The sequence below is a fragment of the Antechinus flavipes genome, chromosome 3 (genome assembly GCF_016432865.1).
Source record: "Antechinus flavipes isolate AdamAnt ecotype Samford, QLD, Australia chromosome 3, AdamAnt_v2, whole genome shotgun sequence".
Classification (NCBI taxonomy): domain Eukaryota; kingdom Metazoa; phylum Chordata; class Mammalia; order Dasyuromorphia; family Dasyuridae; genus Antechinus; species Antechinus flavipes.
The window spans coordinates 451,731,093-451,756,567 of NC_067400.1; the positions used below are offsets into that span (position 1 = coordinate 451,731,093).

A 25,475-nucleotide genomic window follows, 5' to 3' on the forward strand; every position below is an offset into this window, starting at 1 on the left:
TGCCACTTGTCTTTATACAGAGCACCTTAATATTTTTTTGAGCAATAGCTTTTCTGTTGATTAGAATTCCATAAATTAATATTATAAAATAATACTCTTAAGTTAATATAATTCATCCCCCTTAATTTCAGGCAAAATTCAATAATTATATATGGAACTAGGACGAATGAACAGATAAATGAAAATGTATTTATATTTATAAAATGTTTACTAGGTATCAGGTTCTGTACTAACTCAGGATATGAATAAGTTCAAACTAAGCATGGAGACCCTTTACAATCTGACATCCTTATAAACTTTCCCATCTCTAATTACTGCCCTTTTATTCACTCAGTAGGAATCATTTACTACAGTTTTCAGTTTCATTTGTGAGAAAACTGAGTCCCAGGGAATGTGAGGTGTTTTGTTCACATAGCATAAAGCTTCAAGCAAGAGAGAAAATTCAAACCCAACTTGGTCTCTTGATTTCAATTGCCCTTTCTACTGCCTCTATACAATTTCCCTGGATATATTCTATTCTTAAAGGTCTCCAGCAAACTCTTTCATCATTTCTTTCAAATGTTTAACAGTTTAACCATAAGAAAGCTTTTTTTAAAGAAACCTGTGATTTTACTTGCATACGGATTGTGTATCGATGGAATTATAGACCTTCAGTGCCATAATAGATAGTTTCTGAGTTGTTGTGCCCAGAACTGTTTATCACCTAGTGGCTAACTTCATGGTATAAAGCCCCTTCCCACTAATAGAAGAAATAGGGCTTTATAAAGAACTTGATGGCATTTTACATTTATAATTCCCCTTCATATGTTATGTTACATCATATGACATCCATTACCAATTAATTACTTTTTTCTAAACTCAACATTCCCAATTTTTGCATCTTTTTTTTTTCTGCTGCTTCTCAATATTTTGCTGTTCTCTTAAACTTTAATTTTAATTCTTTCCTCTTTCTCTTTATCATTCTTGCACTGTAGAACTTGAAACCAAGTGTAATATTCAAGCAGTCTTTAGAAAAGTTATCTCAGGATTACATATTTGTACAGCTCAGTACCATGTTTAGTTTTAAACAAGTGTTAACCTCACTCTTGTTCTTGTTCAGCATGTATCTGTGTATCTGCATTTATAAAAACAGGCATATGCTAATTCATGCTTCATATTTTCTTTCTCAGAAGAGTTATTATTATAGTCTTATTCCCAAAGTACAGTTTTCTAAAGTACACTCATGTACTGGAATCAATAAAAGCAAGTTTGATTTTTCTTCAGGGAAGAAAAAATAATTGATGATTTTTTTTTTTTTAACTTGTGTCCCCTTCAAAATTTTTCTTAGGAAAAGGAACATAGTAATACATACTTCCTTTTAGGAGTAAGAGGAAAGTAACAGGGAGAAAAATAGGTCCTAGGTTATATCTTGTGATTACTATTGATTCATTATACTTTTCTATAATCTATAGCCATAATCTTCCATTCCATAGTCTTTATATCTGGATATATAGATATATCTATATATATACTCCACAATGATCAGGCAAATTCTGAAGCATCAAATAAAAAATTAATTACCTTTAGTAGACCATATATCTTAAGACCCTAAAGGGAATATTTTTAAGCAAGTAACAGTTTTTGGTAGAAACAACAACAAAAAATAACATCAGAAAAAGATAAATAAGTGATTCCTTTCCTTTAAATTTCCAAATTAATATTTTAGGTGATCACCTAGCAGTGAAATAATTAAATTATAAACATGAAATTTATTAGTTTGAAAATTGAAGTGATTTGATGATCCAAAATTTATTGGCAGAACTTAAGAAAGATGGGATCTTTGTGCTCATTCCTTCTCCCTCCCCTCCTCCCCTTCATATCCCCATCTCCCACCAGCAGCATAAGTTAATTATACTTATTTTTAACGAAATAATATTGTGTATTATCCCCTCAGCACTCATTCTCTGTCTGGCCTGAGTCTAAAAATTATAACAAATCTTTAGTTCATTTATATTAGTGAACTGCAGCTATAAAGTTTACTCACAGTTCTTAGCTATGTTTTTCATAGTTTTTATATAAATAATTGTGCCCCCATAATAAGCTAATTTGCAAGTTTTTTATGTGCCACAGTCCTATTAGTATTTTTTAAAATTCATTTGCATGATCTCTCAAGTGGAACTTGGTTATATTTGACTTTTATCTTTGTTTTGAATTAATATTCTTTATTTGTGCTTTGCTTGCTTAACTGGAACATTAGTTCTGTTTATAAAATCTCTTAAAAATATTTTGTGTAAAAGACTGGGTTGTATTTTTTGTGGATTAATGGAGTTGAAAACTTTGGAAGCAGATGCTATTTAGTATGTCTTTCAATTAATGTAATCTATTTGGGATTTTCCACTTTCTACATAGGGTTAAGCTTCTGAGAGATCATGACTAATTGGGTAGTTATTGTTTGTTATTAGAGAAATGGCTGGATTTTTTTCTGATACTAATTTTGAAAATATTTGTAGAGTCAATAGGAGGTTATAATTAGTGGACAATGTAAAAGAAAAGCAGTTTTTAATTGTTGCCAAAGTATCAAAGTTTACGCCATAAGTCATTGCTTTGCCAACTTTTGTTGCATCTTTTTTTAGTATAAAAGATTGGTTGAAATAAGTATATATTCAGTTTTCTGAACTTAAATGGTCAATTAACTTGAGTAAAGCCAGCTTTTACCTATACAGAACAAGGAAGCATTACATAGCTTTTCTATTAAAAAGCCATTCACATTAAAAAGCCAGATATTGAGAGCAAGTAAATTAGATTAATTTTCAAAGTGAGGTTCAGAATGAGAAAATCTGATGCTCTGTTAGAAATTTACATGAGATTTTTCCCCCCACATTTCTAATGAAAATGGAAACTTGACAACAAATAGGAATTAGCTAGTAATGACTAGGTAAAACAGTCCGGCCTTGTAGTCTTAAGAAGTTCTTAAATATTTTGGTTCAAATTGTAAAATTTTTTTTGTTAGGACAAATATTTACTTTGGTGGGGTAGCTGAATTTTCAAAGTGAATGCCTGAAAAAAACTTATATTTTACTTTCATAGATCAGAAAACTAGTAATAGGATACTTACATTTTTATATCAGGTCAAATTGCATAATTGAAGTGATTAAAAGGGTGAGAAAATACAGATTTTCACTTGATCTACTCCTTGAAAGCCTGAGAATGATGAGTTAAAATGCATTTCCCTTGGAAATGAAATTTTATTCTCCCACTCTACACATGCTAAAAGGGAGGCAGCCAGATACACAACTATTTCAGAAAAAGCCCTAAGAGCAAATAGAATTTGAATTGGCTATTTCAATCTTGCAACAATTTTGATTTACTTTGACTAGGTATCTTGGGTAACCAAGGGTTTAATCAAAGATTATCGTTCTAGTTGTGAATGGTCTCATATTCTTTCTAACGTGGTGAATTAGAAAAATCTTTGAAAATATACTTTGAATTTTTAAAGAAGTTATTACTTTTAAAAATTCTATCATCAATTTAAAAATAATCAATACATTTATGTACAAAAAAAGGATGTATTCTGTTAATTATAATGATAATTGAAATGGCCAGTTTGGAATATTTGTGCTTAGAGTTCTAGTTGTCTTTTCAGATGTGGGGACAGGTTAAATAGTTAACTTTTTCTAGAGATGATTGTTTTTGCCTACAAATTTGTCTCCTTTATTTTTTTGATACCTTAGATTTTTCTCCTTTACTCCTGAGTATGACAAATTGATGGAAATTTTTGAAGGAGCTTGTATATCCCAGTCTTTCCTGTATTTTGTAATGAAAATTTCATTTTCTAGTTTATTCATTATTTGCTTTTTTTCCCCTTCATTTTAAAATTTCAGTTGATTTCTAGGATATATTTATATTAATTTCTATTTCTAGATAAATTTTTTGTATGGTGTTTATTTGAAATGGACAGACAGACCTTAGGACCTTTAGATACTATAAATTAAATCAAGATAAATGTTATACAGAAGAGTAGATGAGGAAAAGGGCAGAAAGTTTTTAGCCACTGTTTAAATCCTATTCATATCAAAAAGATTTCTTTGGATATGTGGGTGTGTGACTCCCACTAAGGCTCTTAATAGTATAATAATAAGAGTGTTTCGGATGCAGGATATTTCAAAATAATAAAGTAGGACCAATGTTTTGGTTGCACCTGATTTATCAGCTACTTCTTTTAATCTCAAAAGAAAGAGAATGGAATGATATATGGACGTCTGAAGACCATTAGGTAATCTCTTTGCCCTTTTGTTGTCAGCTCTACTGATTGATTGTATCTTGCTTGATGAGTTTAGGATTGGAGTAATGAATTATAGTAAAGTATCTAAGTATATGGAGCTTCCTGACTTACAGGCAAACTCCTGGCATGGAAGTACTTTGTAAAAAAGTTTTTAAAGACTTTTCTAATATGTTCATTGTTAGGAATTACAGATATTGGGTTGTTGTATTTGGAATAGAGGTAAAATATTTACCACATTAAGTATATTTGTTTTGATATTTTCCTCTAATAAGTTGCACCTAAAGTGTTTTAAAAGATTGATGAGCTTCTTTGACCTTTTAGTTTTATTAGTTAATATTTAATTCTTTCCTACAATCTTAACTCTCAGCACCATTTGTTTGTATCTATCTTTTTTTTAACTTTCATTATTCATCTAAAAGTCATGGAAATCATTTCAATCTGTTGAATATGTATAAAAATAAAGTTTTATATATATAATATATATATTTTTTAAAAAGAATTGGGAGCATTTTGTTATTTACAACATTTTGCAATCATTTCCTGTTCAAGAAAAAAGGATTTTTAAAAATGCTTTTTTAGTTTTATACCATCACTAGATTAAACCCCAAACTTAAAGAGCAATAGATAAAATAACAGAATTTTGGTATTGCTTTATAAATTCAGGATGCTTATTTTTATAAGAAAAAATGTAAATGCTTCATAAAAACTTATTAGCTTACAATTAAGTGATTCCTTTAATTTTAATATACAAATGTTGGGAAAAAGCAAATGATTTAATCTAGTTAAATTTTATTTCATTTCCTTAGAGATCAGTTTGGTCTTTCCTTTTAAGTGCTTGACATATATAAGGGCATAATAAATATTTGTTGTCTGTGTCAAGCTACCAGATCAGGGTGGATGTCTTTAATTGTGAGCCTAGAGAGTTTTATCTTGAACTAGTATTTAAAGAAGAGGAAAGCATTAATCTCATGGATTAAGATTGTTCCCAAACTAGTAAAATGAGAGACATGAAAAATGTAGAATTACAAAATTTTAGGACTGGAAGAGAGATCATCTAGCCACTATTTTTACAGTTGAGGAGAACTAGATTTTTTGTGATAGGGACAAAAGGGGCATTTAAAAGATTTTGTATCCCTGGTGTGTAATATACTGCTTTGCACATCATAGTTTCTTAATTAATATGTATTAACTGTTATAAACAGAATGTCTGAAATTGGCAGTTAGAAACAACATGGTATGTGATATTGATAAAAATGGAGTTGATATACGGGGAATTTAATTTTAGTCCAATATGAGGTTTGGTCTAGGCATTTTGCATTTGATTGATTTAAGAAATAATTTGAATGGTGAATTTCTCTTCTGGGAATTGAGATATTGGGGGAAAGACTTCATAGTGTTTTAGGATTGGAAGCGATTATTAGACAACACCCTTTATAATTAGGAAAAAAGAGAGTTTTCTTACTGTAAGTTTTCTATTAAAACTTATGCTGATGTATTGTTAAGAGGCTATTGAATGTTAGAGAATTAGTGGGATAATAATTTCATTAATCCTGGATAGAATATGCTGAGTTGATAGATACAGGTCATTATTTACTTTCCAACTTATCCCTAAAGACACTTCTGATTGTGTGCACTCATCACATAGCCTTCAGATCTGCTCTTTTGTTTCTAAGAATAAATCCTAGATTACTATGAATTTAACTAATATGTAGCTTCTTTTGCTGTTTCACATACCTTTCATTATGACAAGAACTTTCAGAGGTAATTTGTTTTTGTTTTTGTTTTAATAGTTTTTTATTTACAAGATATATGCATAGATAATTTTTCAGTATTGATGGTTGCAAATTCTTTTGTTCCAATTTTTTCCCTCCTCCCCACCTCTTCCCCCCCAGATGGCAGGTTGACCAATACATGTTAAATATATTAAAAGTATAAATTAAGTATAATATATGTATATATGTCCAAACAGTTATTTTGCTGTACAAAAAGAGTCAGACTTTGAAATAGTGTACAGTTAGTCTGTGAAGGAACTCAAAAATATAGGTGGACAAAAATAGAGGAATTGGGAATTCTATGTCGTAATTCATAGTCATCTCCCAGAGTTCTTTCCCTGGGAATAGCTGGTTCAGTTCATTACTGCTCTATTGGAACTGATTTGATTCGTCTCATTGTTGAAGAGGGCCACGTCCATCCGAATTGATCATCATATAGTATTATTGAAGTATGTAATGATCTTCTGGTCCTGCTCATTGCACTCAGCATCAGGTCATGTAAGTCTCTCCAGGCCTTTCTAAAATCATCCTGCTGGTCATTTCTTACAGAACAATAATATTCCATAGTATTCATATATCACAATTTATTCAGCCATTCTCCAATTGATGGGCATCCACTCAGTTTCCAGCTTCTAGCCACTACAAAGAGGGCTGCCACAAACATTCGTGCACATACAGGTCTTTTTCCCTTCTTTAGTATCTCTTTGGGATATAAGCCCAGTAGTAACACTGCTGGATTAAAAGGTATGCACAGTTTGATAACTTTTTGAGCATAGTTCCAAATTGCTCTCCAGAATGGCTGGATATATTCACAATTCCATCAACAAGTATCAGTGTCCCAGGTTTTCTCACATTCTCTCCGACATTCTGCATTATCTTTCCCTGTCATCTTAGCTAATCTGACACGTGTATAGTGGTATCAGAATTGTCTTAATTTGCATTTCTCTGATTATTAATGACTTGGAGCATCTTTTCATATGGCTAGAAATAGTTTCAGTTTCTTCATCTGAGAATTTTCTGTTCATATCTGACTATCAATCGGAGAATGGCTTGATTTCTTATAAATTAGAGTCAATTCAGAGGTAATCTTTTGTGATCTTTTTAAAATTAAGTTTTGTTTGTTTCAAATAAAGACTCACTTTCCTCCCCTCTCTGCCACTATCCTCTGAGAGAGCAAGAAAAACAATACTTGTAAACTTGTAGAGTCAAGCCATACAGATTACTATATTAATCATATTCAAAGAAATTGTCTCAGACTGCACTTTAGAGTTGATCATTTCTTACAGGAGGTAAGTACTGTTTTTCAATCATGAGTGTGATTATTTAATTAATAATCTTAAGTTTTTGCTTCAGTTTTTATCCATCATAAACTCTAGTGTTTGATGTTATTGATATCTATTTCTCTCTTGGATACTGTTTCTTCTCTGAATTTTCATGCAATAACTCTTTTGTTTGTTTGCTGCCTCATCATCATCCCTATCGTTATTACTATGTGCACCACAAGACCTTAGCCTAAACCTCCTCTCTCCTCTTTCACTTGGTGGTCCCTTTGTTTCACTTAGAAGATGATTTATACATTGATATCTCTGGTCCTATTTTGCCAAGTTCCAGTTTTACATCTCCAGCTGCTCATTGGAGATTACAAATTAGGTGTCAATTAGATAACTCAGATTTCACATGTTCAAAACAGAGATCATTATCTTCCTCCCCACTAACATCCCTATACCTTCCCTACTCCTCACCTTCCCTATTGAGAACACCACCATCCTTTCGGTCTTCCAGATTCACAACCTCATCATTATTTTTGACTACTCACTCCCTTGTCTGAGATATTGATTCCATTACCAGCTGTTGCCCTACCTACTTGTATAAAAATACAACTTGTATTTTTGACTCCTCTCAATTCACATGGACTATTGCCATCATCTCTTCTCACCTGGACTATAGTAATTAATGGCTTGCCTAATTGGTCTCCCCTCACATTCACCAAGCATTTATTAATCCCTTGTTATATGTCAAGCACTGTGCTAGTAGTACAAGGATGGTGATGATAGCATTTGTAAAGTGCTTTAAGATTCAATTAGATTAAGATACTATAAAATTATAGTATCTTACCTGATCTTCAAAGCAATCCTATGAGGTAGATGGTCTCATTTTATAGAAACTTTAACCAAGTGGTTAAACTTGCTCCAGGAAATATGTAGTTGGTAAGTTGTCTGGGGAAGGACAAAGACACTTAGAAAGATAAAAAAGTGAGAAATGGTCTTCATTGAAGAGGCATTCTTTGAGGTTGCCTAAGAGAGTATATGCCAAATAAAAACAAGATTAAAAAATAACAATCAAAAGACAGGGCATTACCAGCTGGAGATGTCAGAAATGCTTTCATATTGAATATGGTACATGAGGGGAAAAAAGGAAATAGAATTTTAAGAAGTGGAGAGGAAGAAGAGCAAGAGCATTCCAGATATGGACTACAACAGCCTGTGCAGACCCAGAAGCTGGAATTTTGTGCCTGGAAACAGTAAGTAGGCTGCAATTTATTTAGATCAGTAAGCATTTGAAAGTGAAAGGGTGAAGAAATAGATTAGGGCAGATTTGGACTTGAGGAACATCACTTGACTTGGGGAAGGCTGAGACAAATTGGGGAACTCATTTAAGAAGCTCATTCAGTATCAGATAAGAGGTCTTGTGAGTCTAAACTGTGGGTGGTGGCCATGAAGAGAGACAAGATGTTTGTGGCTAAAGAAATGACAACATTTAAAAACTGGCTTACATATGTTGGATGAGAAAGTGAGGTAACTGAACAAAACAAGGGTAAAAAGAATGGTGAGCACATAATAAATGCTATCTAAATGTTGGCTGCTGTAATTATTATTTTGGACATGTTGAATTTAATATATCTACAAGTTATATTATTCTATATGTCCAATGGAATTTAGATACCCAGATCTGGAGGTTAGGAGAGGTTAAGAATAGATCAGCTTATCTGAAAATCATCTGCTTAGAGATGATAACAGAGTCCATGGGAGCCAATGAGATTTTCAAGGAAATTAGTAGAGGAGAATAGAAGAGTGTTCAGGACAAAGCCTTTGGGGTCACCCACCATTTTGGCTATGACCTGGTTAAAGAGCCTACAAAGGAGATTGTGAAATAGGCAGGGAGGAGAATCGGGAGACAGTAGTATCCCAGAAACCTAGAAAGGAGAGATTCAAAAAGGTGATTGGCAGTGTCAAAGATTAAGGAGAGGTCAAGAGTGATTAGGGTTGAGAAAAGAGTTAAATTTGACAATTAAGACAATTGATAACTTTGGAAAGAGCAGTTTCAATTGAATGAGGAAGTCAGAAACCAGACTACAGAGAGTTTTGAAGAGAGAGAGAGAGGCAGTGAAGGCTTTGATTATGGAAGACTTTCTGCAAAGGAAGTTAGCCACAGAAGGGAGATAAGTGACATCTAGCAGAGATGGATGCAACAAATGAGGATTTTTCAAAGATGAGAAACTGATATATTTGTAGGCAGCAGAAAACTAGCTGATTTAGTCAAAATGAGAATGATAGAGGGGTTGCTAGAAATAATAGCTTTATGGAAAATCCACTTTAAAAAAAATCTAGTATAATAGAATTACTGTCTCTTTTTAGTATAGATTTTCTGATGATTCTGGATCTAAACTAATTCCTGATAGTGATCAGTATCTTCTTTTTACTGAATCTGCATATTGAGTTCCTGAATTGGAGCTTTTTCTGGTGCCAATCTCTCACCTACTGAGCTTTTGGGTGAGCTAGTCACCCTTACTTTTATCTTTACCATGATCACCCAAGTTACTGTGCTGACCTCCACCTCCTGGGATGTATCCGTGCTAAGAGTGCTGGTAAGTTTTATACTCTTCTGTGTTTTTGTGGTTTAAGATACTGAATCATATGGACCTTCTCTTGGCATCAGAGTTCTAGGAAACTTGGAGCCCCTGGACCTAGGGAGCTCTAGGCTGAACTTCACTCATACTAGTCTTTGCTACTTCAATTTGCTTCCAAAATCCACAATATGAATTTCTGATAGGAGCCCTTTATTCTTATTGCTTCCAGATAACAAGACTTGTAGACTATATAGTTGTCATTGTTGTTGTCATTATCGCCATTGTCTTTGTCATTGTTATTGTTGTCATCATTTTTTCCTTTTCTTCCTCCTTTTTCTTTTACTTCTTTCAGTTCTTTGGTAGGTGAAGATCTTAAAATAATTTTTCATTTAATGATGATTGTTTTTAGGTTTTTATTGGTAGACATGTATAAAAACAAGTTCTGTTTAGTCTCCTTTTTATATCTATAGTCAGTATCTTAAATCTAGAAATTGGTATTAGACTTCATTTTCAGTCTTCTCTAAATCTCGCACAACAGCATCCAAGGTTTTTAGGATAGCCATGTAGATCAGTGCTGTTCATTCTGTGGTAAAAACTGCATATTCGAGTCATACTAGAAGACATGCAGAGAATCATGCATATATGCATGGCATGAATATTATGTTAAAGGAATGACACTGAGGTCATGAAAATCCTACCTACAGCCCAGGATTTTCACTAACATTATGGAGTTGAAACGTTACTAAATTTGTTTAACTGGCTTCCATGATATTTAGTATAATTATTGATAGTCAAAGATATAAAAATGTTTTTTAAAAATCTCACTGCAAAATTTTTAATTTCCATTAAAATCCCATTTTAAAAATTCTAAGTAGAATTATTAGAAATCAGTGAGCTCATCACTTGAAGATAAGCAATATGGTATTAATACCTCAAACTAAATATACTTGAATGTCTATTGAGTTATTATATTTTCTCAATATTATAGTTAAGAGACTTCAATTTGCCTCAGATGTCATCTTCTGTTTCTTAATTTCTTAGAGGCAATGTCCTATTTGATGTAACAGGATTTCCATTAGTGCAGCCTGTCTGTCAGCATGAGGTCATATAACTGCTGGGCCAGATGTATTTGTTCTACAGATAATGGTATTAGAATTAAAAAACAGATGATGTAAATTTGACAATCTAAGCAGAACCAGAAAGTCACAGAAACAGACTTTAAGCATAACTGGATTTGAATCCTGGTTCTTTGTGACATTGGGCAAGTCACAACCTCTCTAGGGTACAATTTCTTCATTTATTAAAAAGATTTTGTACCAGATGGCCTCTAAGGTCATTTTTAGCTCTAACTGAATATTTTTATGAACCTAAAACAATTCAACTTAGCCATATAATGTTGGGAAACAACAAATACGACCACATTTATATATTAACTTGTAAGAATTGGAGTTTTTTCTGATCAGAGGTAGATATTGTGCATCCCATTTGGCAGAATAGGAGGGATGCCAACAATGATTGTAGTCATGTGTTGAAAGACAATATCTACACATTCATAGAGTAGAAGATACAATGACCATTTTAATCACATACTTGACCACTTTAATGGTGTGCATTACATACATTTGGTAGTATCATCAACTTTGAAGGACAAGAATGAACAATTAAAAAACTTAAGGTGTGTAGTTCAAATGCTAAAAGTTGATTATAATATTCATACCTATTCCAGGAGTCCTCAAACTTTTAAAATAAGGGGCCAGTTCACTGTCCCTCAAGAGTGTTGGAGGGCCGGACTATAGTGAAAACAAAAACTTTGTTTTGTGGGCTTTTAAATAAAGAAACTTCATAGCCCTGAGTGAGGGGTATGAATATCCTCAGCTGCCGCATTTTGGCCAGTGGGCTATAGTTTGAGGACTCCTGCCTATTCAATATCTGACCTGTCAGTACTAGAATTTAAAATTTTCTTTGTATCTTCAATTGTTAGCTTGGAACATTTATTGATACACAAAGCAAAGTTGTACTTGGGATGAGATTCACAGTGACACTAAGCTGAAGACCTGAATATAAAAGTAGCCAAAGTAAATTTCTTAAATTTAGGTCCTTTGATTTGATAAAAAATTCAAAACAATTTTAATTCAAAAGAATTCTTGAAAACCAACATGGCATAGTGATGAGAGCTAACTTTGGAGTCAAGAAGACCTGAATTCAAATCCTAACTCTGATATCCATTGACTATGTGATCATGGACAAAATATTAATATCAGAGCTCCAGACAAAACTCTGAATTAAAAGATGACAGAAGGTAGTTTGGACATCTACAAATGTTAATAGTATGGAATAGTTGAAGCATTTCAGAGAACATTTCTTAAGGTGGATGTTATATTGTACATGTGAAATGATAGGTTTGTGAAAATTCAATATTGGAATTAAACAAAGTGCTTATTGGGACAGTAATCTAAAAAAATTTCAAGCATAGCAAATTAATTTGATTTTTATTAATAGTTCTTTAGAGGAAAATTATATAGGTTTTACAAAATGTGGGATATAAAAGCTTGTAATTAACTATTTCCCTCTTTTGTCTTGGCTTTTAAAAAGAGTATATACTGTGAAATATTAAATACACTGTTGTGGGTGTACTAGATAAAATATATGTAGACACATTTGTCAGAAAATAACATTAGGTTATGGAGATAAAGTTAAGTAAAGCTTTTTTTAACATCTAAAATAAAGTTTTTTTATATGACATGTTTTGAAGAGCATTGCCTTAGGTAATACTTCAATCTTTCAATGTTGATATTATTGAATTCTTGAGGCAGGTAGATGGCACAGCGGATAGAGCACTGGAAGTCAGGAGGATTTGAGTTTGAATTCAGCCTCAAATACTTAGTACTTGCTAATACTCATCCATTTGCCTTGCCAAATATGTATATGTAGTTTTATTCTCCACACTTTTAGAAAAGAAATTTAGTTCATAATGCAAGAAGAGTTTGAACTAACTTATTTTGCTTCCCTCCAAAGAGGCAGAGTCATTATTAGCATAAAAGTTGTATCCAGATGTCTTAGAAATCATAACAAAATTCTTTTGAAGACTAGGCACCTTTACTCCATTTGCTCTACTGTTCCTGCTTCAGTGCTTTAACTTGATTCCTTCTACACTTGTCTGGATTCCATTTTTGTCTTACAACTTCTTTGTCTCTTCAATTCCTGCAAATTCTGTTACTGATCTCTGACTTGCTTCAACATACAGCTTTCTCTGGCACATCTTATTTATTTATTTTTTATTATAGCTTTTTATTTACAAGAAACATGCATGGGTAATTTTTCAGCATTGACAATTGCAAAACCTTTTATTACAATTTTTCCCCTCCTTCCCCCCACCCTCTTCCCTTCATGGCAGATTGACCAATACATGTTATATATGGTAAAGTATATGTTAAATACCACACACACACACACACACACACACACACACACACACGTCCATACAGTTATTTTGCTGTACAAAAAGAATCGGACTTTGAAATAGTGGCACATCTTATTTAAACTGTTTTTAAGTCCTTGTTCTCATCTCGCTGAGACTCCAACTTCTCTCTTCACACTGTCTTCTAGGATCTCTCTTGACGTATTTCCAACTGACCTCAATTATAGTCTTTAATCCAACTTTCACAGACTCCATTTTCAGGATTTTCTTCCTCTAGGAGAAATGTCCTCATGAAACTTAGGCTAATTCATGTTCTGGCCACTTAAGGATACTTCTCTGACGACAGGGAATTTTTCTATTCCCAGGTAGGCATAGAGTATTCATCAGCTAACATCACAGCATTAGAAGCTGAATGGAGTGGGTTGATTCCAATAGAGAGGTTCCTGCCTTGTCAGTTAATTTGAACCAATTACAAGCAGAGAGTACAAATCTACAGCACTATTAGCAAGTTACAAGAAAGAGAAGTATGGCTCTCAGAGCACTTCAAGAAAGGTCTCCTTTACAAAGCCTGGCCTATCAGCTCATGCAAAAAATTATAAAGTACAACAGAAACTTCTTAGTTTTTCTAGAGCACCATTCCTCACTCTCTGAACCAAGGTAGGGTTCATTTTGCCCTGCCACTTAGATCACTCTAGTTATGTACCATGCCCTCCTTAACTAATCACTTAATACTGGGAAAGTATTCAAAATTTGGATGGTTCTCTGGATGGTTTAGCAAATATTTGACAGCCCTGTCTATGAGCAAGATATCCATGTAAGGCAATGATATTCTCGGGAGAGCCAGGGATTAGATATTTATGCTGACTCCTTCTGAATCTTCAATCAATTTAAGAAAGATGAAGCTGTGCTTTTCAAACAATTCCCACAGTGCATGAAGTTCAAAGGCCATCCATAATTTCTCCTAAACTAGTATATGAAGATTTGAATTCATCTATATTGATGGACCCTGCTTCTTGACTAAGGTACCAGTACAAGAAAGTAATCTTACTGTTGAACTCTGAAAGATGTCTACAGGTAAAACTCAAAGCTCATCTTGTTGAATGCATACATTCTTGGCAAGAATTTGTTTATACTTCAGCTTGCTAGGATACTGTTTTACAGATTGCCCTACTAAGGATCTAAGAACTGAAAAACTGGAAATGGCCAAGTTCTTCAGTGACTAGCTTTTCTCTGGTACTCTCTCAAGTCTCAGTCTTTTTCAGTAGGGACCTAGCTGGTTGATCAGTCTTTCCTACCTGAGGTTTTGTGGCTAACAAACTCTGGATGTAGATTCTCATTAGCTGGAGGAGGCCACTAGCTGTAGATCAATTACCTCTGGAATCACTAAATACTTCTTGTTCCTGGCAGTACTCAAGATCCTGAGGTTTTTCTTTTTTGACATCCACAGGAGTTTTGAGGTTTTTCTTGTATATCTACATTTTTTGGGATTCTAGGTAAGTCTTATTCAACCCTTACTGCCTCCCATAATACTTTAATACTCATTCTAAGCTACCACTATCCACACTAATCCCTGAATTATCAGCACTTTGACTCCTTAGGAAATGTTATTTAAATGGGAAAATGCTATAGAATTATTTTCTCCTGACACTACTTTGCATTAGACTTCCTTTTTGTGTGTACTTTTTGTTTGATTTTAGGACTCAAGATCTAGATCATCTGAGTTTTTGGAGAATAATCTTTCTTGACACTCCTGCACACTTTCTGCCCTAGAATCCTAAAGCTCCATGAAAAAGAATAAGGTCTGGTTACATCCCAATTATTGAATTGCCATTACAGTAAGGGGTTAGTTTTTGTTACTTCTCATCTTGGACTTTCTGGACCAGTTAAAGTGAACCGCTATCAAGTTGGAGGTCTATTTTGACATGAGAGATGAATGGAAAAATTGTTCCAAACTCTATACACACATATTGAAAATGTAGCAATACCCTTTAGCTTATCTAATGTTTCAGCTGTGTTTTCCATATTTTGTGAACTCCATCTTCTAAAATAGAATTGAGTTGTAAAATGGTAGTGTAGCTACATGATACCTTAAGTTACTTATAGGTCCCTAATTCCCATATCAAAGTAGTCTATGTGGTTTCAGTGTACCTTCATGATCACCATCTCTGTGAAGTTCAAATGTACTCAATCACCAAGGAGCTAGAATTTCTTGGGCATCTGGTAGGTGGACATGATGTTAGAAAGAGTCACTGGAAGATGTACTTAAATAGGAATACTACCAATAAAATGAAGGATTTTGAATATTTCTTATGGAATATTATCATCTCATTGTAGAGTACACATCCCTGATTTATTGAAAATTCCCAAGTCATTAAAATAACCAAATGTCTTACAACAAACCTTCACATCTTTTGAAGGCAATTCATCACTGAACTCCTCCTATTCTTGGATCTCAACAACTGTGGCTAAATTTTGTGTGGACAGAACACTGGGGGCCTTAACATAATCACTCAGCACTTCTACTACTACTCTACTTGTCTTGCATCTTCTATGTTTCTGGATTTTACCACTGACCTGCCTACCTTTTAGAATCAGGTTTCTATCTTGGTAAGGCATAGTATAAACAGAAGTGGCCCACTTCCTCTTTTGTCTTTTCCCTCACAGCTTCTGAAGTTCTGTGAGTGTGTTTCCAGGATTCATGTTACTTCTTCTCAAGCTGCTCTTCCACCCTCATCTATAATTGAAGACTGATTACTCCCAAGTTAAGATCAACCTGTCTGCTTCCTTTGGGTGAATGGAGAACACCAATTGCTTCTTAGATTAATACCTAACTTACACCTCTTCCCATGATGATTGGACCACCATAATCCTCACTTTGAAGTTTTCATTTTTTCATCTTTCTTTGCAAACCTTCATTATTGTTGTTGTTTTCCCCAGTTCCCATTATGTGGACCCTGATCTTAATTTGAAGATGGTTACCTAGGAGAAATTGAAATCATCAATCTAAACAGCAGATGACTTCAGAAACTCTCAAGATGGTTTATAAATAATTGCTGTCACCATTGTGCCTTGAAGGAACACTTCCAGATAGAAGGACAGGTTAGCTGTCTACCAAGAAATTCTGCTTTACCTGCTTTCCAGAAAATTGGAAGATTAGTTCTTTGGCCATCATGCAAGTAGTTGGTCTTGTAGCCTTCAGATCCAAGATCCTTTACTCAATCTGAATCCATCCCACATTTCATTTATTGCTGTTATATCTAGTTCCAAGTTTCACCCACTGCCCTTTCATACCCTCTTAGGTTTCCCCAATTTTCTGAAGGTCAAAAGCAGTCTGTGGTATAGGGAATCCTGTTTTCTGCCGCAGCAAATGACTGCCTTCAGGACAGTTTGAATTACTCAGCTTAATTCACTTTGTTCTGTTTTCCATGACTCTCAAATGCCATTAAATATCTTGCCTCCACCCTGTGACTTATTACCTTTTGGAAATATTTTCAGTATATTGTTTCTCTCTTTTTGGTTTCCTTCTATTGAATACATTACTCAGCTGGAAATCACCTCAAGCATATTGCTTTCTCTGGCAAATCAGATCTAGCCTGCCTAAGAACCATAATTCTTCAGGGTAATTCCACTATCTGGCTCTGGTCTTAATCTCCCTCCCTCTACTTAAGAGAATTCTGAGTAATCTCCATCAAGTGAAGAATTCTAGACAGCCTCCAGATTACATTTCATCACTCAGCAACAAATTTTGGCAGGACCAAATCTCTACTCACCAAGATACACTCTCTAGCTCACAATCCCTTTGAATAATAGTGGCATAAAGGGGTTTTATAGTTACTGACCATTTTTAAAAACTTTCTGATTGTTATGTAAAATACCTTCATTAATAAATTTTTCCATATTATAAGGAAACAAATTTACTTAAGCTTAGCAGTCAATTTTCTACCTGCTGAGGTATAAGCATAGTTCTGGCCTGCTTGAGACATTTTTTCCCCCTGAGAAAAGTATTATTTCTGTTTTACACATCAGTGAAATCCATAGTATATTGGATGTTCTCCATTTGGGAAGAGATTCTTTTTATAGGAAATAACATTTCTCATAGTTTTTCGTATATACTTCACAATGGTAGAAGTACCCTGGAATTTAAGATTAGCTATAGAACTTAAATATTATAGCTATTGTCAGTTATAATAATAGTAATAATAATAATGAACTTTTGTATAGTGTTTTAAGATTTGTAAAATAGTTCGTATACATCTCACCTGAACCTCTCAACAGCCCCTTTGAGTGAAATTTGTACTACAAATATCTCTATTTTACCAATTAGGAATTTGAAACAGGGAGAGTTTAGGTGACTTGCCCAGGTCATATTGCTATAAATGTCTAAGATAGGATTCAAACTCAGGTCTTCCGATTGATTCTAAGTCATAACACGCTAGCCACTGCACTGTACTCCTTACATTACACCATTCACTTAATGTGTTCTGCAACTACTTTCAATTTTATATCAAGTAGACTTGTTACAGATTATTTATATCCAAGTTCTATTTAATGTAAAAGGAATAGGGTTAGCAGAGGTATTTAAATATGAGAAGTCCCTTTTTAGGGTCATGATAAATGATGAGCCACTGAGTAAGAAGATTGTTTCAGAGTACATAAGAGCAGTATATGGCCTACTGTATCCACAGATTTGTCTGTATTCAATTTCTGAAAACTCTCCCCTCTGTCCTCTCTAGGGTCTCCCCCAAAAGAGGTCTGAGTATCTGCTCAGAGTAAAAGGCAATGGTGGTAAGAAGGCAGGTCAATGGAACCAAGAGAAAAAAAGGGCCTTTCTTTCCTTAGCAGGACAGCGAATTAAAGAAACTGTAAGTCATTCTGTGATGAACCAAAAAGACTTAACTTTTTGCAGATTTCAAATGTGCATTCCATATCTGTTTTTGTTACTAGTAAAACAGTTTTTGACCCCAACCTATGCTAGATCTGCAATTTATATAGAGGCAGATTAATTCTCTAGTTTATTTTGTCTTTATAGTTTTAATAGGTGTGAGAAACTTTTATTTTTAATATGAATTCTTAGGAATGCATGACAGAATTATTTATGTTTAGCTGTTTGTCATGATATTGACTGTACATTGCAAAATGTATTCATCTATTTCTTGACAGCGAAAATGATATAAGTCACATAATAAAGGAACAGAAAATGAGTTGAGTTTTGGCAGCTAAGTAGTATATCAATAGCATAGGAAAGATGTCATTGTCATAGATTGAGTTAACACTTTAGAACATTGAATCCATATTTCATCAGTTTTTATTCTATACAGATGGCAAGGCTGCTGTTAAGATAAAATAAAAAGCTTTTTATATTTGACCTAGTCAGTTGAAATAATTGGGACTTAGCTGGATTTGCTGACAAACTGTTGAGAAGATATAGCTTAAATATTCATTTCAAGAAATCAAAATGTCAAGAAAATGCTAGTTTTGATAAAGTTTTTAGCAAGGTCTACTTTCTATATTTCTTTTATAAAGATAGGCATAATGAGTATGATAATTACATTTAAGAATTTAATAATAATATACGTTTAAGAAGGAAGGAATGAAAAGGTGGGCAGGTCTGGTGTGTGTCTACTGTTATACTAATCACTTTGGTATGTTGAACTCATTATTATTGAAGGTAATAATTCATTTCAAATAGTATTATAATCTGAAATAGAGAATTTATGATGCAGAAAAATCATCTCAGTGCACCATTTCTAGAAATGAAATTAGTTCTTCTAATGACTGGCAAGGAGGCTATGAGATCATCAGGTGTTGTAGAGGACTTTTCAGATGGAAGAAATTGTATGCAATGACTGGACTGGATTTACAGGTTGGAATGTCTTTGTAAGTCACCTAAAAACATGCTTATGTTCCCAAATGAACTGACTATGTTTAACCTAATTTAGAGTTTTTATAGTAGCTAAAACTTTTAGCTCAAATTTTATCTTTATTGTTTTCCTTCATTTTGCTTGGCTTAAAAAATGACAAAGGATGCATTAAGGGTACTTCTTGACAGTTTATTTGAGTTTCCCTAAAACATAATTCTCCCCTCCTTTTTTTATGTCATAGTAATATTTGTTTTTAAAAAATTCACATTTTGCTTTCCTGTTTTTTATAAACTGTGGTTCATAAAAAGACCTAGAGAAAGATTGAATAGATCCTCTATAGTGAATTGATGGGAGGCATGGACTAGTTATAAGATAAAAAGACATCAACGGGTTATCATCTACACAGATATCTACTTTATAAATCTTTCAGCAGGTGGTTGTAATAAACACAATTTATGATTTCTACATCTACTTACATATAAATCCTCATTATTAAAAATACTCACCAGCAGTTTATATAGCACAGTTATTCTGAGTTACCAATATTCACCTTTCTAAAGTACTTTCCATATGCATAATTGACTAGTTTTACAGTACTTTTAAATTCTCCTACCTACCTTCTTGGAGGTCCCTCCCAATAGCAATTAAGCTCACCCAACTCGACAGTGCTACTTGCATTCCATACATGGAATTGTCTGATTTAATATTTTCCTACTACCGTGTCCCTTAAAATGATTGTGTAAATACAGCATTCCTTGAAACTTTTCTTTTTTCACTGATTATTACTGCTTAATCAGCTTCAGTTCACTCAATCTCATTTTCATCTTTATTTTTATTCTTTAATTTCTTTTCTATTTGGTCATCATTTCCAGCTGTTGCTGAGTTTTCTCAAGAATGACCTTTCTTTTTTATAGTAGCTAAAACTTTTAGCTCAAATTTTATCTTTATTGTTTTCCTTCATTTTGCTTGGCTTAAAAAATGACAAAGGATGCATTAAGGGTGCTTCTTGACAGTTTATTTGAGTTTCCCTAAAACATAATTCTCACCACTCAATTTGTGATCCCTGAAATGGCCTTAATTATGAGTGGTAGGCATAAATATAATCCTAAAAATACTTGTATCAAGGACAAGGAAAAACATTTGTGAAATTACATGTGTAAAATGAATTCCATCAAAAAAAATTAATTCCATCAAACTCTAAAAACTTTAAAAATGTTAGAAGCCCCTTCAGATTCTCTCCAAGTCTCCTTTTACTTTCTCATTCCTTCTCTAATTAAATCTATTTTATTTCAAGCATTAGCTTTACTCATATTTCTGCAAATTATCACATCAGTGTGTTACTGTTAGACACTGCAACCCATCTATTCATTCTCATCTTATCCCATTCCTCCATAATTACTCTATAAAATAGAAATATTCCCAGTATGTTTGTGTAAGCTGTATACTTGGATTGATGACAATTTTTTTTTAATTACAAAACTGTTATCCAGCAGGGGACCATACCAATTCATATAACAATTGTTTGTTTGTTAAAGCAAAAGGTATTTTCCCAAGAACAAAATGTTATCGAAGTTTATTTTTGGTACAATTGGTCAATAGTTCACTGGGCAATGAATGAACGATTCAAAACTATAGTGAAAGACTAGGGCAAATTCATTAAATATGTATTTTTTGCTTTTGGTAACTAATATACGTTCATTAGATCCTGGAAGGCCTGGGAATGTAATGGTTGAGTTATTTTAGTATTTTAAACTCAGGATATGGTGTCTTTTTAAAAACAAAAGTGCCAATAGTATAACCCGTATCTGGGTATCTGTTGTGGAAGTAGGCTGGCTCTCTCAGTAGTTTGATGGTGAGCTACATTTTATAAGACAAAGTAGTGACTGACAAGAAAATCATTTAATTTTTTTTCATTTTATATTCATTGTAATAGAAGGAATCTTGTGCTCCTTCACTGTTCTTAAAATTAGTGTCAATTTAATTGCCATGTTTTTATAAGTTAAAAACTCTCAAGATATTCTTCAGTTATTTTAATAACCAAAATCTTTATTCCTAGAAATTGAAGATTTTGTAATAGAAATTTAAGGTTTTTAAGAATAAAAGGCACAGATAAGGAAAACTGAAGGAATATAACTTAAATTATTGATTTTATAAATGAACTGTTATGTGTTGATTCCCTAGAGTTTAGAATCAAGTTAATAAATCTCTCCTAACTTCCTATATCTTTTTTTTTTAATAGCTTTTAATTTACAAGTTATATGCATGGGTAATTTTACAGCATTGACAATTGCCAAACCTTTTGTTCCACTTTTTCCTCTCCTTCCCCCCGTTCCCTTCCCCCAATATCAGGTTGACCAATACATGTTAAATATGTTAAAGTATAAATTAAATACAATATAAGTATACATCTAACTTCCTATATCCTAACCAGGGAATCATGGAATTCACTTATTCATTAAGTACCTAATATGTATAGGGCACTGTTTAGGAGCTAGAGTAAATAATGCACCAGAAAAGTAATGTAACTGATTCTGGGAACTAAAGACTCAAATAAGTCTTATTACGTAACACAAGTTGTGCAATAGGACTGCAGGCTGACATAATCCATTATTTATTTTTGTTGATACATAAAACTTTTTCCACTTATAACCCTTTTTTGCCTGAGAAAATTTTACATGACCCCAGATATATAGGCATGTAAGATAGGTGTACAAAGCAAACATTTACTGATAATAAATCATAATTTCATAATCTCCACATTCAGTTATGAGACCCCATATGGAGTTGCAAACCACAGTTTAAGAGGTTTGAGGCATTAGATTATGTCTTTATGCTATGAGTATATGCAATGACTTTCTTATAGAATACCTAGAAACCCCAAACACCATTTGAAAAAAATATTGAACATATTAGGTGAAGACATACCAAGAGCATTAAAGAACATAAAATTAAGAAGACCATCTGAACTTGGTCAAATAGATGGAGAAGTAATGTATGCTGAATGTGACACATTTTTAAAGATTTCCAGGAATTGATTTTTGAGTCTGTAAGAGAAGAATGCAAAAGAATGGAAATGTTCAAAGGGGATTTTTTTTTTTTTACCACCACCACCAAAAACAAAAGGAAAAAAGAGATATCTAGAAAGATAGCAGCCACTCACCTGTTTTTCTTATCTCTAAAATCTTTATGAACATCATCTAGGAAACCTATTGAAGTCATCCTTGATTTAAAAAAAAAAATAGATGAGAAGGAAACAGGATTTTGCTGACAATTTCCTACAAATAGAGGCAGCTAAGTGGCACAATGTTACTATCTGTGTGACTCTTGGGCAGTCTCTCATGTGAATTTTTTTCACATGTGAAAACTCTTTTCACATCTTCAAATTTCTTTTTTCATGTGAAATTTATCTCTACCATTATGTTCAGGTCCTTTAAATTTCAGTGACATATCACGGAGAACCATGGAGATAACTTTGCATAAGGTCCACTGAGCAATGCCAAAGAAAATGTGACAGGGATACATATGCTTGTCAAATAGGTTTGCCAGCGATGTGGAGAATCTATGCAGAATTCAAAAGAAGGTTGCTTCCCTATTGATGGTGAGATTCCTCTGGTGTTGAATTTATGGATGACATGGTGCTGATTGCATTGAGCCCCAGAAGTTTCTGTATCTTTCTCAGAGCCATAATTATTCAAAAGAGATTGATCTAGTTATCCATGAAGAAAAAACAAATAGAGGATTGCAAGCTCACAGATTTAGAATCCATTCCTTTAGTTCCTGGAATCAGTATCTATAATTAGTACTTGTCTTGGACATTGTTAGGGTCAGTAGGGAGCACAGTAGATGGAGAATTGACCTTGGAATTAGAAGTCATTTTCCTTAATTAAAATCTGGACTCACCAGCTGTGAGGTCCTAGGCAAGCTACTTAGCTTGTTTACCTCAGTTTCCTCATCTTTAAAATGAATTGCAGAAGGAAATGGCAAACCACTCCAGTATCTTTACCAAGAAAATCCCAAATGAGGTTGCAAAAAGCTGGACATAAATGAAACACCTGAACAACAATAAAGGACATTGTTTATTATAGCATTTTACACAGTTCCTTGTACATATTGGGTACCCAAGAAATATCTGTTGAGTAAATAAATGAATACTACAGTTTCTCAATTAGGATGTAGGAAGTAAGAAAAGTGAAAGATTTTGTTGCTTCTATTATGAACTCTGGAGAATCAGTGTAGGACATTTATAACTGAGGATGAGAGTTTGTTTCTACAGGGTCATGCAGCTAGTAAGTATTAGTTTTGAACCCAAATTTTCTTGATTCCAAGCCAATGTCCTGTCCACAAAAGTATATTGCTCTTAAATGTAACAAAATATCCATAGTAGGATTATTTGTAAGCACCAAGATCCTGGAAATAATGAGGCATCCATCTACTGGAAAATAACAAAATGTGTCATATGAATACAATTTTCTATCATTAGAAATGTCAACTATGAGAAATCTAGGTAAACATGGCAAGACAATATGAAATAATACATAATGAAAAGAGTAGGACCAAGAGAACAATCTATACAATGACTACAATAATCAAATTAAAAATAATGGCATCTGAATTCAGATTCATTGCTATGAGTGGTCTTTTCTACAGTAAATGAATTCTACAGTAATGAAATACCCTTCCCTCCTCTTAATAAATGCAAATCCCTTAAAAATAGAAATGGTTTCATTCTTTGTATTTGTAACTCTTGTATCCAGCACCAAGACTGATACACACAGAGTAGACATATAATAAATGCCTGTAGATTAATTATATAGGTGGATGACTGGTTGCAGAATGTTGTGTACTCTGTCAGATATCAATTTTTCAATTTTATTTAACTTTTCTTTGTTAAAAGAGAATGTTTAAGTGGAGGGGAGAGTATTTATTGTAAATTATCAATGCTTGGAGTGGGAAAGGTTACCAATAAAGATATTTTAAAATGTCTGTTTCTTAAATTGTAACATATATTATTTGTCCATTGAAATTCATTGCATGATTTCATCAATTTTTATCTTAGACTGCTATTTCACATGGGTAATGAGTTGGATACAAAATGAAACAGAAAGGAAAAAATGATTGCATTATATTTAGAAATTTTCACAGTCCTTTTAGTAATCTTATGCTGTTTGCTGATCTAAAAGTCCTTATTTTTACTAGGAGTATTCTTTTGGTACTAAAATAAAGTGCTAAGTCAAAGAATACGATAAGTCATAATGGCAAGTAAACCAAAGGGAATAGAAAAATACATGATTGGTGTGAGCATGCTATATTTTACTATCAGTGAGGATTATGTTGGCAAGCAGAAATATAAAAGATTTTATCCTTCATTTATATTCCTAGAAAAGGAAGTAAGCTGGTCATGTAGCAAAAGTAAGGAATAATAGGTGGTCTAAGTACTTCACTGGTATACAAAAATAGGAGAAAAATAGGGAGGCCTTTAGGCCATGGAATGCCTTTACAAATGACTCATAGAATATGTTAAGAAGAATTGCATAAAGTATAAAGATACCAATGGATTGCTTTTTGTACACAGAGAGAAAAGTCCCTGGATACCTATGAAATCTTGAACTAATCAAATAATCACATAAAGATCATAGACAACTATTCTCCAAAGGTTGTGTCAGCTGCCTTCAAGGTTACTGATGGCTTATTTTTTAAAGCAATATTATTTTTACATCACCTACATTTCCCAATGTATGTCTTCTCCCCCTACTTCTGAAAAGAATATCTTATAACAAAGAATAAAAAAAGAAGCATCACTAAACAATAAATCAAAAAAGTCTGAAATTATGTACAGTATTTCAAAATCCTTCTGCAAAGAAGCTTATAAAGATATAATCTCATTTCTCTTCGTGGGGCTAAGTTTGATCATTATAATTTTGCAATATCTACTTTCATTTGTTTTGTTCTTATTGTTATTCCCATTTCCATTGGTGTAGTCATTGTGTATATTGCTTTCTTAGTTCTACTTCTGTAATGTTCAGGCTAGCTTTCTGGAGGGCCTTGGGACCAGCCTTGGTTTCAGCAGAATAATCACCATGAGTATAGTCAGGAATAAAGTCCAAAGTCTTTATTGTCTCCTTCACTCTTCCAGTATGAACCAGTCTGCTCCACAGTCTTTTCCAGCAGTCTGACTCACAGTTTGACTGACTGTCCCCAGTTTCTTTCAGCAGTCTGCCAGTCTCCCCCATAGTGCAGGAGGCAGGAGAGCTACCACAAGGATAGTCAGTGATAAAATATCTGTCTTCCAGTCCTTGTTAACCCTTATATACTTTAT

The 25,475-nt window shown here is 33.3% G+C and overlaps 1 protein-coding gene across 8 annotated transcripts in view; it reads left to right on the forward strand.

Moving 5' to 3' along the window:
• N4BP2L2 (NEDD4 binding protein 2 like 2) overlaps positions 1 to 25,475 on the forward strand; it is an 80,948-nt gene that overhangs the window by 30,695 nt on the left and 24,778 nt on the right. Inside the window, exon 7 of one of the 8 annotated variants that reach the window (XR_007952041.1) lies at positions 18,032 to 18,160. The exons of 6 other annotated variants lie outside the window; for them this stretch is intronic. Coding sequence is in view for 1 of the 2 variants with exons in the window: in XM_051986485.1 (XP_051842445.1) it covers positions 18,032 to 18,071 (40 nt within the window). In the remaining variant the exon portion in view is untranslated. Of the gene's footprint in view, positions 1 to 18,031; positions 18,166 to 25,475 lie in introns of those variants that run through there. One more of the 8 variants, XM_051986485.1, reaches the window with a different exon arrangement.